The sequence below is a fragment of the Anticarsia gemmatalis genome, chromosome 27, assembly GCF_050436995.1.
Source record: "Anticarsia gemmatalis isolate Benzon Research Colony breed Stoneville strain chromosome 27, ilAntGemm2 primary, whole genome shotgun sequence".
NCBI lineage: Eukaryota > Metazoa > Arthropoda > Insecta > Lepidoptera > Erebidae > Anticarsia > Anticarsia gemmatalis.
The window spans coordinates 4730553-4751440 of NC_134771.1; the positions used below are offsets into that span (position 1 = coordinate 4730553).

The following is a 20888-nucleotide window of genomic DNA, read 5'->3' on the forward strand; positions in this document are numbered from 1 at the left end:
CCGAATCGCACAGTATTGCAAAATGTCGCGATATCTAAATTTGGTTCAGTTTAGTTAGCCTTCAATCCATCGTGAGGGATTTCAATAAATCGCAAAATAATGCAATAATCAAAGGTTTGCTCTCTTCAACAGAGTTTAAACGCTATCGTAATATAGATAAACTACCGCTTAATATACTTCAGAAACCGGCGGTTAAAGGTTATTATTACTGTGTATTATATTAAAATTATTATTTGTTGTACAGGTAATAACAATACAACGCTACGCCCGCGGCTACCTCGCACGCAAACGTGTTAAGAAGATCAGAAGACAGATTATCATCGCACAGGCTTCCGTAAGTAACAACTAAATACATTATATCTTCGTCTCATAGTCTGTGAGGTCATAAGTACTAATATATAGTAATTCTATTTAACTTAATCATCTGCAATAGATGAATACAGGCCAAAGATTGATTGAAGTATTATTACGGAAAAAATCGTTTGGTCCGGAATATACAATTCGGTAATTTAATTGCGGAGAAGGAATTTGTAAAGCATTGTTAATTATTAAAACTGATTTGACTCCCTCTGTTGTCTGAGAGGTATGAAAGCGTCTGCTGATCTTAGGCTAGATTCCTAGGACGAGCATTGAGTTTATTTTATTTCTATTCACAATAGTAGCCCGGAGTTTGATAACATGCCTGGTATATGGCAATAATCTCGCCTCCTATAACATAGGACTAACATTGTAAATAGTGAATTTTCAATCATCTTTCCCTACACCTTCAGATAAAACATAATAGCTTTTATTGAACTACTTGCTTTTGCCCGCGACTTCGTCCGCGTAGTTTGTGACTTATGACAGAGTTTTCATACAAACTTTCATCCCTTTAGGGATGGATATATATTCCATCCCTAAAGGGATCTATCAAAATCCTTTCTAAGTGGATGCCTACGTCATAACATCTACCTGCATGCCAAAATTGCTCGACCCGTCAAGTGGTTTGGGCTGTGCGTTGATAGATCACTATGTCAGTCAGTCACCTTTTAGTTTTATAATATACTAGCTGACCCGGCGAACTTCGTACCGCTTAAAATATGCAAAATTAAATGTTTATTTTTCAATATTTATTTATTTTGTTAATATTTTATTCCGTAAGAACCTTCTCCTAATAATAACAAATACAACACAAAAAGTATTAGTAAAATCGGTCCAGCCATTCTAGTCCGTAAGCCAAACAGATTTTCAGACAGAACAACAACAGACGTTTACAACGCGTCATAATGCGACTCTCTGAGGCATTTTACGAATTATCGACTGAGAGGAAATGACTGACGAAAATTAGCGCCTGGCTTACGGACTATTCACGCGTGATGCCGTGACCAAGGAAAACGGGTTTCATTTTTATATATATAGATTTACATACATTTCAGATCCGTCGTTTCCTCGCCCGTCGTCAATACAAGCGGCTCCGCATCGAGGCCCGCAGCCTGGACCACCAGAAGTCCCTGAACAAAGGTCTGGAGAACAAGATCATCAGTCTGCAGCAGAAGCTCGGAGACGCCATGGAGAAGGCTAAAGGCATCGAACCACTGTTACTGCAGATAGCTGATCTTAAGTAAGTGTTAATTATCGCTTGGTTTATAGATAGATAGGCAGATGTTTGTAGTTGAGGCGCGTTTCTTTGCATCCCTCCTGATTCGGTGGAATGACTAGCTATAGGACCTTAAGTAAGTGTTAACTATCGCCTGTTTCATAGATAGATAGATGTAGAAGTTTGTTTTCTACTCTGTGTACGGGTACACTCATTATAACCCGGTGGGACGACCGACATGACCGACAAGAGACTAGAAGCAGGACCTTAGTATGCTGTCCGATATTGTTATAATTTATCCTTAAAAAAAGTCAATTTTTTTGTAATTTCAGTAGGCTGAATTTTTGAGGCGGTTTCGATATCGGTACTTCTGAAATTTCAGTCTAGTTCACTGCTAAACTGAGACTTACTTTTTGCTTTGTTTGATCCGAAAATTGAATTCTATTTCAAGACAGAAATATTAATTAACTTAAAATGCATTCTTAAAATTCAATTACCAGCAATAACGTCCAATTCAGTCGTTTTATTTCGTTATTTTGTAATATACAACTACTAAACCTTATATATTTATCCACAGAGCGAAACTAGAAATCCTAAGACACGTGGAAAGCGAAGCGAAATCTCTCCGAACAGACATCGTAGACAAGGACAACATTATATCCTCGTTACGAGAAGAGCTAACGAGTGAGCGAGACAGCAACAAGGTGTTGCAACAGGAGAAGAAGCTTCTGCAACAAGAGTATGAGAAGCAGAAGAAATTGATGGAAGATGAGAGCGAGAAACTAGCTAATGAGTTGAGAAGTACTAAGGAACATTATGATTTGGCTATTGAGGGTGAGTTTAGTTTTTTTTATGTAGCCGTCTTTTTTCCCATTTTGTCATTTCTAACTTAAGTGATATAAAGTTAACAATGCGTTGTATCTGTCCCCATTTGCCGTTTCTAATGTTGTTTATATAAAGCAGGCGAATAATACCAATGTCCTCTTTTCACGATATGGCTGCCAAATCAGGGGCCGAAATTGGTCAGTAAAGTCAGTAAAAGTCAGTATTTTCGGACCTGGTCAGTAAAAGTCAGTATTTTCGAAAATCGGTCAGTATTGTCAGTATTTTTCCGAATTCAAATTTTTTTGGTTTTCCTCTGCTGTTGGCCATCACATGACTTCAATAGAATAGCAAATTAAAATCCATACTATAATATTATAAATGCGAAAGTAACTCGTCTGTCTGCTACTCAATCACGCCAAAACTACTGAACCAATATGCATGAAATTTGATATAGAGATATTTTGATACCTGAGAATGGACATAGGCTACTTTTGTTCCCCGGGAAAATGACGCAATCCCATGGGAAAATTCAGGTGACGGACGAAGTCGCGGGTAAAAGCTAGTTTTCTATATTTTTGAAATCAGTATTTTTGAAGTGAAAATTCTTTAGCGGCGTTGCGCACTTTTTGGGATGGGTAAAAACTTCTAAACCCGCGTCAGAACACGCGTCCTGATCGAAAATTCCTAAGACGGGAAGTTTATTAGAGTTTTTGGTGTTAATTGGAGTTTAGTGGAGTTTATTAGCGTTTCTGGAGTTTATTGGAGTATGTCAATTTTGCATGAATGCGCATGACTCACTTGTTATACAATCTATCTATGTATCTTTTGTATGGTTAGTGGTCAACCTAGTGTCAAAGTTGTTCAAGCCGACTGAAAGGCCTTTGATATGGCTTAATGACTCTTATCCTAATCGACAACATCCGGGACCGACTTTACGTACCCTCCGAGCACGGAGACGCTCAGTTCCAATACCACTATGCAGTCACCCATCTATAGAATGACTGTGCTAGCGGTTGCTTAACCCGGAGATCGTTTACCGACCGGTGAGCACAACTGGCTACGAGCGCATCGTAATACAATAACAATTACTAAAGAAATGACAATAGAAAAAGATTATTAACACAATAAAAAGGCGGTGCTGGTTGACTATTGAGATGGGGGAGACCAATAACCGAAAATAAGCTTTTTAACCGACTTCAAAAAAGGATTTTGACCTCTGAATTCGACTGTATTTTTTGTTATTTCACACCATTCACCCGGAAAAACGGTTTTGAAATGGTCAGTATTTGGTCAGTATTTTTGAATTTTTCGTCAGTAAAATCAGTATTTTCGACCTTGGAACTTGTTTCGGCCCCTGCCAAATTCATTGTGTCGCAAACAACTTTTAATGCCCTCGATCACACAGCGTGATGTGATGAAAATTCAACGCGACCGTAGAGAGTTTTACGTTTTATCTTTTAACTCCAGGCAATTAATATAAAACACTAATAATAAAGAACAAGGCAGTACAACAAAAGATTACCTTTTTATTCCGAACTGAGAACTGAACCCTAGATCTCAGCACAGAAGCGCTACTAGAAACAATTACTGAGGCAGGTAGGCTTAAAGTCCAAAACAAAAAACAATACCTTGAAAATCCTTTAATAAACAGACATACCTCCAACTGTATAAAGCTCAATATTGATAACACTGATAACAGAACATTAGTATGATAACCACTGATAATAGATAAGCGATTATTTCATACAAAATCAATTAATACAACAACACGTACATACATTCAGCGTTAGTTTCAAGGTTATATGTGTAAAGTGTTACGAAAATGCTGTGATTATTTTGATGAAAATTTGTTGAAAATATAGTGTTATATTTTGTGTTTGTGTTAGAAGACATTTTATGAGTACTTTTTAAAGTAATATATCAAAAATGTCGCTATTTATTTAAGCGGTAAATTGTGGTTTTCGAGTAGTATAAGTCTTTCACGCAAGTAGTCGAGTGCTTAAGACTTAGTCAATACATCGATGAGTTTTCTAAGTTATGTGTGTATTAGAAATAATTATCACTTGTTATAACGGTGAAGGAAAACATCGTGATACAACCTTGCATGCCTGAGAGTTGTTTAACACAGTTTTGTAGTGATTTGAAGCCTCTAACAGCATTTGATCAGCGTGGCCGGGAATAAACTCTGGCCCTAGTGGTATAATGGGATAAAAGTACGATTCTTCATGGAATAAAAAGTTCACAATACGCCCGTTGTCATCGTGGTAGATTTAAACCTTTCGTTTCCTCACTTTCGACTTACTAAATTCATTTATCAATTACCTATGTTATTTTTTTGTTTATGTTATATTTTTTAAAAAGATAACTCCCACACTAAGAATTGCTCTTGTGTCGCGGGGACTTTTACAAACATACAAACAACGGACACAAAGTACAACCAGACATCGACCTCCCGACGCAATGGTAGCGGTTTAGTGACCTAAACCACTGCGCCACGGAGGTTATCAATATGATTGTGTGGCAAATAAAAATAAAACAAGTTCCTCATTCACTGAAATTCAGTTTTTTAACAACGTAATCAATTTCATATTGTTTTGGTATGTTTTCCGGGTCCTTGATTGAATCTAGACTATAAATAATGTAGCAATACGATAAAAATAATTATTTATTATGAGTAGATATCAATGATAAATGTAATACTTCAGACTTCCTTTCTTTACAAAACATATGAATAGATACGTGTATTATAGGATTAAACACCTGAATAACATATAACAGTATTACTGTCCCACTGCTGGGCAAAGTTTTGTCCAAAAACTAGGGTACAAAATTCTAATATATTGAAAATTTCAGAAAACAAATCTATTTGATATCCCACTGTTGGGCATGGGTTAGTGATTTTCAATAAAATGTTCTGAATAGAATATCCGAGGCAATGAAAATAATAGGTTTTCTTAATGAATGAGAGGCTTTCAGTCCACCACGCTGATCAAATATGAGATGAAGATATTGTTTCCCTGGAACAATTGTTGTATTAAAGACCTCCTAGACTTGTAAGGTTTCATCACGATGTTTTCCTTCACCGTTAGAACAAGTAACCATTTCTTATCACACATAACTTCTGAAACTAAATTAATATGTGCCTTTAGTTTTGAACCCTCAACCACTTGCATAAGAATGGCTGACAATCTCTTGATAAATTTATTCAAAGCTGTTATTAAATCCATAATATCGTAAAGATTTTAGATTATACCAATGATTCATGAACAACGAATATGGCAAAGCAAGCATTAAGTTGCAATAATAACATTTTATCCACATATAATATATTCAGATAATAAACAAAATTATGCAGTGATACACAAACTCATTGCCCTACACATTTTGAACAACTGTAAACAAATGAAAACAAATTTAAACCGATGTAAACAAATGAAAACAAATTTAAACCGATGTATACAATTAGGTTTAAACAACTTTAAAAAGGAAACAATGATTAAACAAGTGTAAACAACTTTAAAGCAATGTAAACACATTTTAACTAAGTGTAAACAAATGTAAACATGTTAGTGTCGAACAGAATATCGGAGGTGCAAAGCTTTGAGCCTAGCACTAAGAACTTTGAAGCTAGCTCCATTGATCAGTCTATAGTGCTGTGGTCACACGAGTTTGAGTCTAGGGCTAACTTTTGGAAAGGTTTGTTTGTAAACTATTATATGTTTTCTAGGAAATAAATAATATTAGACTTAAGACCAGTTTCAAAGTTTATATTTTACTGTCAGATTACCTATCTGCTAAAGAAACTGACAATAAATACATTATTCAACTGCCAATATTCTTTCTTATAAGTCTGTATCTGGTAGATAATAAGAAATTTCGAAACCGGCCTTAGTCCATAGTAAGAAAATAAATACCATAACGTCGTCTCTTAATGTGGACTTTAATTCCGGAGTCGGAATATATAATTAGAGAGAGCATTATTTTAGTTATATTTCTCTCTCATACGTCTTTGATACTCGAGAGTATTAACCGTGTTCATCTTTGATGCACGGTCAAAAGATAAGCACGATAATAATGGACGATCTGGCACCACAAATTATATTTTATTTCGCTTATAAGCACTACAAATAATTATAGTATATTTTATTAGTACTAGGTGTAGTCGGATCGTCTCCAAATTTGAGACACAGATATTTATAGTTTTGTACCTTATTGTGTGGTACTTTTGTAAGTCCCAACACAGTTAATTCAATCCTACCTAGTACCCAACAATACTTGGTGAACTAAATACCACATTTGTCTCCAGAACGCGACAAAGTCCACGAACAAGAGAAGAAGGCGTTGAACGCAGAACTAGAGGCAGAACGACAGAGCAGACAGAAGCTGTTATCAGCACAATACGAGTTACAAGAGAGAATAGACTCTTTGCAGAGGTGAGTACAGTATTATTATAATATCAAGTACATAAGTACCCATAAAGGAATGTAACGTGACAATTAATAAAAAAGGTCCCAGGCTTTCTTTACAGTTTTATAGCCAGACTTATTTGCAATTGTTATTTCAAGATACGTCCAAACTTTATTAATATATTAATTTTTAATATTATAAATGCGAGAGAAACTATGACGGTCTGCCTAAAGGACATAGGCTTTTTAACCCGGTGAAAAATGACGCATTCCCATGGGAAAATTCAGGTGGCGGACGAAGTTGCGGGTAAAAGTTAGTTTAGAAATAAAATGGGCCTGGCTTTAAATTCTAATTTTAATCATCTTCTTAAATCCTTATTTCATGACATTTCCGTTTTGGTTCGCTTCCCGCGACTGCACATTTTGATCGATGTATAATAATAATTATTTTTATTTCAGAGCGCCTGCGCCTAAAGAACACAGAAGATCGTTATCAGATGCCAGCAATAACTCACAACAAGAAACTACCGTTGAAGATGTAAGATATACCTACTGTTTTATTTATTAGTCACAAAAGAAATACATTTTTACAATATATGAATAGAAAGCACCAAAAAACCACACAGCTTTATATCTTACTAAATTCAATTACTTACCACTTAAGTGATACGTTTCATGGTGCTTTGTGGGTTCTGTTTATGTCAATTGGCTACAAAACTTTAAAAATAAGAGATTGTAGAAACATAATCACTACATAGTATAAAACAAAGTCGCCCATTTTGTCTGTAGTCCCTTCGTATGCATAAAACTTTAAAACTACGCAACGGATTTTGATGCGGTTTTCACTAATAGAAAGAGTATTTTCTCCGACAGGTTTTTATATATATTTGAAATACATTGAAACTATATTAGCTGAGTTATAGCGATTTATGTCCAAGAAGTCAGAAAAAAAATCTAATTGAAGATTGCATTTGTGCGTGCGCCGCTTATACCGTTGGATACAAGTAAGAACAATGTATAGCAAAAACATTGGTCTTTATTAGTTCTACAAAAAAGTCCGCGATGACATATATCCAGCTTTTTTATTTAAGTCACAAAAACTACTTTTCTGTATTAAAAAAACATTTAATTCGTTGGGTGATGTTTAACTGGTGATATAACCAATAATACATATATCCTTATCAAAATAAGTAAGTTCATCATCACGAGCATTTAATTTACATTATTTTTGTAGTTTACAGTGTGTTATTTAGACATATAGTTTAGGAGATATCACGGTATTAGTATTGCGGCACGGTACGGGCCGGCCGCGGCGGCGGGGACTAGCTGACCCGCGCAACTGATGACTGGCATAAAGAGGGGAAGCGTTAGTTTGAAACAATTATGTCATTATAAAGACATATTTTATCTATACTAATATTATAAAGCTGAAGAGTTTGTTCGTTTGATTGTTTGTTTGTTTGTTTGAACGCGCTAATCTCGGGAACTACTGGTCCGATTTGAAAACTTATTTCAGTATTAGATAGCCCATTTATCGAGGAAGGCTTTAGGCTATATATCATCACGCTACGACTAATAGGAGCAGAGTGCCAGAGAAAAATGTTACAAAAACGGGGAAATTCTCTTATGTAACGCAAGCGAAGTTGCGCGGGTCAGCTAGTCTAATATATAAAATTCTCCTCCGAAACGGCTTGACCGATTTTGATGAAATTTCGTGAGCAAATTGAGTGGGTCTGAGAATCGGTCAACATCTATTTTTCATACCTCTAAATGACACTTTTTTTTATTTATAGGGCAATAAAACGTTTGCCGGGTCAGCTAGTAATATATAATAAGGCTATCTTGCTAAATAATTCCAGTAGCTTCAGCAGTTCACTCGTTAAAACAGAGCTACCTTTCCTTTACCTACATTAGTATGGATAATAATTTATTGTATAAAATGTGTATGTACTCAGGACTACGGCTACGGGTCAGTCAGATCAGTGGAGAGCACCCGTCCCGCGCTGGAAGCTGTCAACTGGTCAGCCGGCACACACAACGGATCTAATGTACCGGTGAGTCTTAGATACCGAAAATCCTACTACCAAAAAATCAAAATTCTGAATGTAACATATGACGGTCTCGCTGCCGGGCAAGGATCTCTTTTGGAGAGGGGTAGCGGCTAGACCAAGCGTCCACCACGCGGACTTATTGCGAGTTGGGGATATTAAAAACTTCTTCTTCTTATCTTCTTATCGTATGGTTAGTGGTCAACCTAGTGTCAAAGTTGTTCAAGCCGCCCGAAGGTCTTTGACGTGGCTTAACGACTGTTATCTTAACTGACAACAACCGGGACCGACTTTTTACGTGCCCTCCGAAGCACGGAGACGCCCAGCTCAAATACCACTATGCGGTCACCCATCTATGGAATGACCGCGCCAAGGTTTGCTTAACCCACAGATCGTTTACCGACCGGTGAGCACAACTGGCTATGGGCTACTGGCTATGTCGATTAAATAGAGTGGTCAAGAGTTTCTTGCCAGCTCTTATTTAATCGACAAATGTCGGCCCTACCTTTCGAACTGGTGGTAAATTCACTTAGGTACTGTGTTTGACCACCATGAGTTTCTGTACTTGACCTAAATGAATAAATGATTGAAAAAGTCATTGGAGTGTTGCCTCGGGTTCGAAACTTAGGACTCTCGACCATTAATGGGGGAGCCAAATCTGCTATAACAAATCGAATAAACAAATATCGTTAAAAATACACATATAAAAATATATTTTTAGGCAATTCACACGCGGTCATTTGATTACAAACTAAGCAGAGCTTGTACTATGGCAATCAGAGACAATTAATAGACATACTTATATACTTCTAAATACTACCTACCTATCGTATGGTTAGTGGTCAACCTAGAGTCAAAGTTGTTCAAGCCGCACAGGCCTTTAACCTGGCTTATCGACTGTTAGCTTAATTGACAACAACCGGGACCGACTTTTTACGTGCCCTCCGAAGCACGGAGACGCCCAGTTCAAATACCACTATGCGGTCACCCATCTATAGAATGACCGCGCTAACGGTTGCTTAACCCACAGATCGTTTACCGACTGGTGAGCACAACTGGCTAAATCTAAATACTTACTTATATAGATAAATTAACAACCAGGCTCAGATACTCGTGCTCATCACACAAATATTTGTGGGATTCACAAGCACCACTCATGTCTGAGTTATTGTTTTCAAGTGAGGAAACATTATAGAAATTCTCTCTATTATAAAATTGTACTATCTATACTAATATTATAAAGCTGAAGAGTTTGTTTGTTTGATTGTTTGTTTGTTTGTTTGAAGCGCTAATCTCGGGAACTACTGGTCCGATTTGAAAAATTCTTTCAGTTTTAGATAGCCCATTTATCGAGGAAGACCTAGGCTATATATCATCACGCTACGACCAATAGGACAGAGTACCAGTGAAACATGTTATAAAAACGGGGAAAATTATGATTCTCTTATGTGACGCAAGCGAAGTAGCGCGGGTCAGCTATGAATTATAATAATAATAGGCGAGTAAAACAAAGCCACTGGTCTATTAGTCAACCGTGACGTTACCTCGTGAGTTAACACAATATAAATTCAAATCATTTATTGCTTACTAAGACATACATACAAAAGGATCTTATAATAGGGTAGTAACAAACGTAGTAGCCTTTTTCAGGCATTGCAGTTTTTACAAGGCAGGGTAAGGTAAGTTATTATTATGTCTTAACCATAGCTTTTATATAATGTACATTTTGTTCTATTCACAGTTAATAGTAGTATATTATATCTTACTAATGTATCTTTACGTGCCTTGGAGAGCATATTTCACGGCGGCCTTAGTTTTTTATTAATATGTAGTTATGCTTAAATTGACATTAATCTAGAAAAAGTAAAATTTTACACTTATTTATTTCTTGATGTTTAATTTACCAACTGCACTAAAACTTAACTATGTTGTTAACTGAGACGCCCATAGCCAGTTGCGCTCACCTGTCGGTAACTCATGGTGGTCAAACACAGTACCTAAGTGAATTTACCGCCAGTTCTAAAGGTAGGGCCGATATTTGTCGATTAAATAAGAGCTGGCAAGAAACTCTTGACCACTCTATTTAATCGACATAGCCAGTAGCCCATAGCCAGTTGTGCTCACCGGTCGGTAAACGATCTGTGGGTTAAGCAAATCTTGGCGCGGTCATTTCATAGATGGATGACCGCATAGTGGTATTTGAACTGGGCGTCTCCGTGCTTCGGAGGGCGCGTAAAACGTCGGTCCCGGTTGTTATCAATTAAGATAACAGTTGTTAAGCCATGTCAAAGACCTTTCGGGCGGCTTGAACAACTTTGACTCTAGGTTGACCAATGACCATACGACAAAAAGAAAATAGCATACGAAGCAGTGGAGTATAGACAACAGTTCTCTAGGTCTTGGATTCGATTTCTGGGTGTAGCAGTGACAGGATCTTTTGAAATATTCAATAATTATACAATTTTTGATTACTTAAGTTCTAAATATTAATCATAATGTATTTTTTTTGTCACCAGGTAGCGGACGCAGGCTTAGTGCTGCGCATGCGTAACAGGATATCAGCGTTGCAGAGCGAGTTGTCCAGAACTACGAAGCGAGCTAATGATCTAGAAGAGAGGATTATGAGTAAGATATATCTCAAATATTTTTCAAAAATGATACAGTACGTCGATTAGTCCATTGAAAAGTTACATTTAAGCCCAAAAATTTTAAATTTCAATGAAGTATAAAAAATGTTTTTTACTTGTTTCAAAAGATATTAGTTTTGATATATAATTGTATAAGAATATAGTTAACTATGTGGTACATTGAACATATAGCAGCAATTGATTTCAAGTCAATGTTTGAAGATTTTTATAATTAAAATTTGCTTAGAACAGTCAATTTTACGGTAAAGTAATGTCCCACTGTTGGGCACGGGTCCATTCCTAGAATGAGGGAGGGTTTAGAACCGAGTACACTACGCTATCCAAGTATCAGTTAGAGACTTAAATAAAGACTATATTTATTTTGACAATAACTTTTTGTTCCAGACCGCCATTCATCACCACCAACTAACCCAAACATAGATCGCTACAAGCTAGAAGAGTTAGAGATAGAGAACAAGAAGCTTCGAGAACATCTAGACAGACTGAGAGCCGCCGCCGACTCCGTGCTCGTGTCTAAGGAAGTTATCGGTAAGTTATCTGACAGATAACACACAGAGCGACCGTAAATAGAGAACAAGAAGCTTCGAGAACATCTAGACAGACTGAGAGCCGCCGCCGACTCCGTGCTCGTGTCTAAGGAAGTTATCGGTAAGTTATCTGACAGATAACACACAGAGCGACCGCCGCAAGCTATTATACAAGAGTTAGAGATAGAGAACAAGAAGCTTCGAGAACATCTAGACAGACTGAGAGCCGCCGCCGACTCCGTGCTCGTGTCTAAGGAAGTTATCGGTAAGTTATCTGACAGATAACACACAGAGCGACCGCCGCAAGCTATTATACAAGAGTTAGAGATAGAGAACAAGAAGCTTCGAGAACATCTAGACAGACTGAGAGCCGCCGCCGACTCCGTGCTCATGTCTAAGGAAGTTATCGGTAAGTTATCTGACAGATAACACACAGAGCGACCGCCACAAGCTATTATACAAGAGTTAGAGATAGAGAACAAGAAGCTTCGAGAACATCTAGACAGACTGAGAGCCGCCGCCGACTCCGTGCTCGTGTCTAAGGAAGTTATCGGTAAGTTATCTGACAGATAACACACAGAGCGACCGCCACAAGCTATTATACAAGAGTTAGAGATAGAGAACAAGAAGCTTCGAGAACATCTAGACAGACTGAGAGCCGCCGCCGACTCCGTGCTCGTGTCTAAGGAAGTTATCGGTAAGTTATCTGACAGATAACACACAGAGCGACCGCCACAAGCTATTATACAAGAGTTAGAGATAGAGAACAAGAAGCTTCGAGAACATCTAGACAGACTGAGCGACTCCAAAATAGTTGGAAGAAAGGCTAGGCTGATGATGATGATGATGATCAAGTGATAATATTATTTCTAATACAAACACTTTGAATAATTTGTATGTTGTCTACAATTTGCATCCTCGATCAATTGTGAGGGGAGCCAGTGCAAGTACCACTCGGTTATTACCCCTCAAAATATCTAAATATATATAACTCAAAGGTGTCTGACTGGCATAGTGATCTATCAACGCACAGCCCAAATCACTGGACGGATCGGACTGAAATTTGGCATACAGCTAGAAGTTATAACGCAGGCATCCGCTAAGAAAGGATTTTGATCAATTCTACCCCCAAGGGGATAAAATAGGGGATGAAAGTTTGTGTAAAAAATCTGTCCTAAGTCACAAACAACAAATTATAAGGTATTTTTTGTTGCAGAACAAATGAACGTGATGCAGAAGGAATTGGATAGGAGAAGAGACGAATGCATACAATTAAAGAGCGTGCTTACTAACCAGGTGAGTTTACAACTTATTACAAACACGCTCCACACGTTGGCCCCAACGCTCGTACCAACGTTGGACTGCAAACTCGGTGAGGCGTACCCACGTTGGCTAATAAACTAGTTCTGTCCAAACAATTCCTTTGATGAAAATGACACGAACCGGCCAACTACCAACGCTCGCCCCAACGTTGGGACGTTGCCATTTTCTAGATCCACACGTTGGGATAGTGTTGGGGCCAATATTGGGGCCAACGTGTGGAGCCGGTGTAAGCTACACATATTAATATATTCGGTTCGGCATTAATCGGAATATACCCGATCGGTACAAGCCGAAAAAGTCAAGTCGGTTTTGTTGTTCGATAAATATTGCCGCACTCAATAATGACTGCCTCCGTGGCGTAGTGGTTAAAATCACCACGCCGCTACCATTCACCGGTCGGTAAACGATCTGTGGGTTAAACGAACCATGGCGCGGTCATTCTTTAGATGGGTTTTTTCATTTTGGTATTTGAACTGAGCGTCCCCGTACTTCGGAGTTCACGTAAAAAGTCGGTCCCGGTTGTTGTCAATTAAGATAACAGTCGTTAAGGAACAAAGGCCTTTCGGGCGGCTTGAACAACTTTGACACTAGGTTGACCACTAACCATACGATAGATAGTAAATAACATCAATCTATCTCCATTCGGGGACGAGTAGATATCGTATTGCGTATACATTACATATATGATATGTATAAATGTTATCTAAACTGAGATATACACTATCAGTGATGTGTTGATTTATAAGATAAAAATGTGGCGTGGATTTTTTAGTATTTGTGTAAGATGTATGTCTGTTTGTTTGTTTGAATGAAAGTGGTATATTTTTGTTATTTATTATAAATAGGTGTTTATATAGGGAGTTAGGAGGTTCCTAGGTTAGGTATATTAATAAAGTTGTTAGTCCGAAGCTTAGGAGTTATAACCCTAAAGTGAAATTGGAAGTATAAAGAGTTCTTAGTTTTGGTTCCAAGTAAGATTAGTTAGGAGATAAGTAGAATTCCTGGCTAATAATTATTATAAATATCGGAACATAGGTTTTAATTAGTATTAATTATTATCAAGAAATTAAAAGATTCTGAAGGTGTAAAGTGTGTTGTAAAGATAGCTATTATTCTAAACCCTGGTTTTATTATAATCTGCCATTACATTCGAATATATCGCAAATGTTATATTATTAAAGAAAAAATGCCAAACAAAACCACAGTATACAACTAGTATAATGCTCCAAATATTTCTTCAACAACATACGTCTGTTTGTATGTGTCTGCAATGTGACACATTACTCGGAAACTGTCAGTCCGTTTTTGATGTTATTTTTCTTAATCGTTATTTAATGTGTTCAATATTTGAAGATATTAGAACTATTTTTATAGTGTCATATAAACGGAAATAGTAATTGAAAAATATGTTAAGTGGCTTGTGATAAAGTGAACTGAGTATGTAGTATGTAGTGGTTTTAAAAATATCGATATTTTAAAATAATATTTGTCTAGTGTTTTTATTGGATAATATGATATGGGATGATTAATTAAAGATAATAATAGTTTCATGATATTAAGTCCAATTGTTTTTGACAGTGGACTTTTGCCCAGCAGTGAGACAGTTATGAGTTAAATTTGTAGTATTATTTTCTTATTGAATTAGACTCGTATTGAAAAGTGTAACAGTGATAAGTTAAATAACGGTGATTTTAGAAAAATTAAGTAAAATTTCTAGTCTATTCCTTCATTTAATCGCCAATAAATCGCCTGATTCGTTTTTGAACGTCTGTCGAATAAGTAAAAAATATGGACAATAATTTGCTTGGCATTGGGAAAGTGAAGTATATTTGGAAATAAAGAAGAAATGTCGTAATTTGAACCAATATTGGTAATAAAGAATGCAAAAATCTGTGTCTTTGTGTTAGTGAAAGTGAGTGTGTGAGTGTAAGATGGCGTTACCTATGACAGGTATAAGAATATCTAAGAAGTTATACATGGACAACCCGGTGCATAGAAGTAATTTCTATTATTGTCAGAATGAGGTATGACTACAGATATATATTATATAATCTACGCATATTTTATTTATACTACTTACTTTAAATAAGGCCCGCATATGTTTTAGTTCTCAAAAACCTGCTGCACAGAAATTTGGCGGATTTTTACGGCCTGCTTAACCCTTTTACTGCGCAAGACAGTTAACACATTAAAATTGAACCCGCCAATTGGGTTGTTGGCAGCAAAAGGGTTAATGTCGACCTTTTTTAGGAATCCTACGTTTAACAAGAAATTTAGAAGGGAAGTACAGTCTTGGTAATGCGGGTTAACTATAGGAATCTAGGATATAGGTGGGGTCGGAACTGGTAGAGGCTTCAGTGCCTCGGGTAGGTCGTGATAGCATGCTCAAATGTCTTTGTATCATGTACGATGTCTGCTGATATGAATGAAAGACATTTTGGCTCAGGCAAAGTTGTCAGATTTCATAGTATTTTTGTAATGAATCGTTTAATTTCACATGTAATTAAATTTCTTGTACTTCAATGTTAGTATTATTATGTATTAAACAATATGTATTTTGTTCATGCTTCCCAAAGAAACCATGGTTCCAAGCTCTGAAGAATGTCGTGAGTAAACTCTCATGTATGGTACACCGTTGTTAGTTTCACAACGCTTTTTATATTATTTTACTTAGTTCCTATCACACCTGAACATATACCTTTAACCTTATAAAATACCAAACCAATTTGCCCCACTCTCATTACGGTAGAAGACCCGTACCCATGACACTAGAACCATAGATTTTTTAGTATCTGTATTTTTAGTTATCTTCTTTTTCTCTCACAACGTGAGGATATTCGTGTACCGTTAAGTTACATATCTCTTATTATGGAAAGAGACCTATACTCAGCAATGAGACTATAATGTAATTACTTTTGTTGCCTGCATTTTAAATTCGAATTTTGCTATAAATAAATTTAGTTTTACGCCGATCTCATTTTGTTGCTAACGTACACGCCTTACGTATACGTCCTTATACGTGCACGTTTATATTTAAGGAATCATCAAATTTAATTTTACATGCACTTCACATATACCCAGGTTAAACACATAATACACTAAGCTAGTAGAAAATTGACCCTTTTTATTTTAAGTTTAATATCACTACCTATAATGTTACTTATACTTACAATTTAAATTGTTAATTTAATTTTGAACTCTGTTCCTATAGACGGTGAACTTAAAGTCGCTCGCCACATCAAACTACGGGTCGGACGTGGACATTATCAACGAAGATGGAGAGCTCGCAACGGCTTACGAAGCACAGAAGGGCATCAACAGGTATGTCTTACACTAGCCACTAATATTATAAATATTTTAAATACAACTACGGAGTTAAAAATTAAAGGTTATACAATACTAGCTGACTCGCGCAACTTCGCTTGCGTCACATAAGAGAATGGGTCAAAATTTTCCCCGCTTTTGTAACATTTTTTACTGGTACTCTGCTCCTATTGGTCGTAGCGTGATGAAATATAGCCTATAGCCTTCCTCGGTAAATGGGCTATCTGACACGGAAATAATTATTCAAATGGGATCAGTAGATCCTGAGATTAGCGCGTTCAAACAAACAATCAAACAAACAAACTCTTCAGCTTTATAACATTAGTATAGATTTGTTTACCAGACTTTTCGATTGAATATCTCTCAGTCGTGGACACGGTCGATGTAATTAGATCGAAACGTCGGGTAAACAAATAAGGTATCCTAACCTTTAATTTTCAATCGCGTTTAAGACTCGTTGCATTATAATATTACTAGCTGACCCGCGCAACTTTGCTTGCGTCCAATAAGAGAGAATGGGTGAAATTTTTCCCCGTTTTTGTAACATTAATTACTGGTACTCTGCTCCTTTTGGTCGTAGCGTGATGATATATAGCCTATGTCCTTTCTCGGGTATCAAAATATCTCCATACCAAATTTCATGCAAATTGGTTCAGTAGTTTAGGCGTGATTGAGTAGCAGACAGACAGACAGAGTTACTTTCGCATTTATAATATTAGTATGGATTGGTACCAGTTGCGAGAGTTTAAAAATGTTAACAACTACGGGGTTTTTACTAAGGGAGTTCGTTAGAAGGAGCTATAATGTGTCAAAGTATAGAGAATCGCGCTACACATTTCAGTCACTTTTGTAGTATGTTTTTTAATAAGTAAATTTATTGTTATTTTAGTAAAAAAATGTTTGTACGAATTCGAACTTTTTACCGAACGCAGTGAAGGTATATTATACAACTCGGCTATTTACTTGTATAATTCGTTACAGACAACTACAAGAGGAATTAATAGCAGAAAAGAAGTTCTACTCAGAACACATATCCAAGTCTAAAGCGGAGATAGACAGGCTTAGAGAAGAGAACGAGAAATTCCAGAAGTAAGTCTTCTTTTCTTATTGTTTCTTTAAAAAACACTGCCTTAGTAATCTGCCTTTTACAGGCGAGTCAAGTTTTGGCAGTGAAAGATTCAGTATTTTGGTTAAAGATGATGTTTGATGAGATGGAGGAGGGGGCGGGGGGGGGTGTAATGTTTCAGGAATCGAGACCGATTTTTGAAATTTCATTTGCCTAGAGCTTGACTGTACATTGTGGGACTCGATTATGACAGGCAATATGCATCCCCTAGTGAGTCTTGGGTTCAATTCCACTACTCAAATTGAGTGTCTCACCAATTTTTCTTGTGAATTTTTGTTAAAACAATAACACTAACTGGGACACTGGAGTGCATGGGGTTCGATTCCCAGTATAGTTGAAGTATATTATAGGTGTCATTGCATCACCATAGTACCATGTACCATTGCCTTTTCGTATAAATAAAATTCTAAACGGTTACATACTTTAAAACGAATATGTACGCATAATAATTCCACCCACACGATTTTTAGTTGTTTATTTGTTCCATCTTTTTCGCCTCTAAGAGGCATGTAGTAGCATATTTAAATATTTATATTCCAGTGACGACGCTAACACACAAGTGAACAGAAGATATTATATAACGAAGGAATATATTAAACATATATTATTTACTTCAGACATATTCATACAATTGACTTTAACTGTATTAAATGTATTCTAAGATAAATGTATAATTTAACTATTTAAATAAAAATTTAACTTAACTTTTGAACAACTAAATTAAATTGGATCGTTATTATTTTTGTAACTGTTAGGATAAAGTTTGTATGGGATCGATGGGATCCAAAATCCCACGGGAATAGTATCAATCTAAAACTGTACTATACCCAGACGAAGTCGGGTCAGACCACTAGTGATAAATAAATCTAATAATTAGTTTTAATGAAGAAAAAAGCAAAAATAATTCTATCCATGTTAAAAATTGCACCAATTATTGTAAATAAACAAAAAATAAAATCTGTAACCAACATTAACCATCGCTTTGTCAAGTCACGATCATCGTAACCACAGTGTCACCATCACAGTAACCAGGTAACCAAAATGTAACCATTATTGTGACTAACATACAACTCTTTTCAGAGCTTGTCGTTATAAATGTCATTGTTCTAACCAATGCACTACATTGTAACCATTTGTAACCAAATTGTAACCTGCACATTTAATACTAACCTAATAATATAACTGCTGTGTAACCATTTGGCAACCAACACGATTGTAACCGCAATCAACCAGTATCTTTGTAGTAACCATCTTACTTCTCAAACTCTTGTTAACCTTTTGTAACTAGCGACAACCAGCATCAATGTAATCCAGTATCAGCAAAAGTAACCGTCGATGTAACCAACAGCAACCATTATTATTGTAACCAAAGAGTAACCATGGTTCTTGTCAGAGCTTCGTATCGTTTATTATGCCTATAATTACCACAACCAATCGCAACCATAATTAGTGTAACCAACAAGTAACCATAGCTCTTATCAGAGCTTCATATCAATCCATTGGGACCATAAAACCATCAATCGTCATAGTAACCTACAACAACTAACGTCATCGTAACTAAGGAATAACTATAGTAACCACAGAGCCATCAATAATAACCGTCTACCAACTAGTAACCATAGCTAATTTCAGAGTTTTACGTCATTTCATAGTGACTATATTGTCATCAATGACCGTCGATGTAACCAACTGCAACTATCATGAATGAGTAACCATATCGTTCAATGGTAACCATAGTACCACGAAGCGTAACCAACAGCAACCACCGTCCTTGTAACCAACGAGTAACCATTGCCACCGAATCCCACCGTGACCATAATGCCATTAACAGTAACCGTCTATGTAACCAACAACACCCCGCAACATTGTAACCAACAAGTAACCATAGCTCTTGATAGGGCTTTGCATTATTTCATCGTGATCAAAGTACCATTAAGACTAACCGTCAATGCAACCAGCAGCAACCTCCATCATTGTAACCAACGAGTAACCATAGTAACCACAGTCCCATCAACCGTAACCAACAACAACCTGTCATTGTAACCAATTAAGTAACCCTAGCTCTTGTCAGAGCTTTATATTATTCCGTCGTAACTATGGTTACATCAATAATAACTGTTGATGTAACCCATTGCAGCCATCATCGTGTAAATGTGTAACCGATAACAACCAGCATCGATACCTCAAACATCTAACCACTGCTCTTATCAGAGCTTTTCGTCACCATATTGTAACCAGCAATAACCACAATGCAACCATTGAGAAACAGCACCAAGTTAACCAACATGTAACTCTAGTTAGTGCGCCATGTTACCATATTATATTCAGCAGTAGCCATCCTCGTTGTAACCATAAATCAACCGCATCCTTGTAACCAACATGTGACTGCAACTTTACTTGTAACCAACAGTAACCATCACCGAATTAATAATACGTAACCAAAGTCACTGTAACCAAGTTTTAAACAGACTACAGTTATTGTCAGAACTCCACATCATTGCAAGCAGTAACCTCAATGTAACCAATGAGTAACCAGAATCACCTAACGTGTAACCACAGCTCTTTTCAGAGCTTCGCTATTGTAACCAGCGGTAACCTTTTATTGTAACCAATGGTAATCTATCAAAAACAATGATAGAATGGAGTTTAAAACTTATTTTTATATATGTTATTAAACAATATGGTTGTTATAGGTTACTGAGTGCAGACTTAAGTCAAGAACCCAAGAATAAGTCGCAAGAGTTCGCGCAAAATGAAATTATTAGACTCGCGTCGGAAAGTTTGGCGTTACAGGTAAGAAATTATACATTTTAGCTTAAGTTTAAATGTAACACTCTACTACTGCAGCTAATAGAGTAATAGCCAGTTGCGCTCACCGGTCGGTAAACGATCTGTGGGTAAAGCAACCCTTGGCGCAGTCATTCCATAGATGGGTGACCGCATAGTGGTATTTGAGCTGGGCGTCTCCGTGCTTCGGAGGGCACGTAAAAAGTCGGTCCCGGTTGTTGTCTGCTAAGATAACAGTCGTTAAGCCATGTCAAAGGCCTTTCGGGCGGCTTGAACAACTTTGACACTAGGCTGACCA

General features: G+C 36.8%; 1 protein-coding gene across 1 annotated transcript in view; it reads left to right on the forward strand.

The window, feature by feature from the left end:
• The window catches only part of didum (dilute class unconventional myosin), a 59947-nt gene that overhangs the window by 20528 nt on the left and 18531 nt on the right, over positions 1-20888 (forward strand). The window contains exons 19-31 of the mRNA XM_076132414.1: positions 245-334; positions 1416-1600; positions 2154-2410; positions 6708-6834; positions 7267-7345; positions 8763-8861; positions 11372-11480; positions 11888-12031; positions 13247-13326; positions 15930-15959; positions 16565-16674; positions 17659-17766; positions 20497-20596. Coding sequence (XP_075988529.1) covers positions 245-334; positions 1416-1600; positions 2154-2410; positions 6708-6834; positions 7267-7345; positions 8763-8861; positions 11372-11480; positions 11888-12031; positions 13247-13326; positions 15930-15959; positions 16565-16674; positions 17659-17766; positions 20497-20596 — 1518 coding nt within the window. The remainder of the gene's footprint in view (positions 1-244; positions 335-1415; positions 1601-2153; positions 2411-6707; positions 6835-7266; positions 7346-8762; positions 8862-11371; positions 11481-11887; positions 12032-13246; positions 13327-15929; positions 15960-16564; positions 16675-17658; positions 17767-20496; positions 20597-20888) is intronic.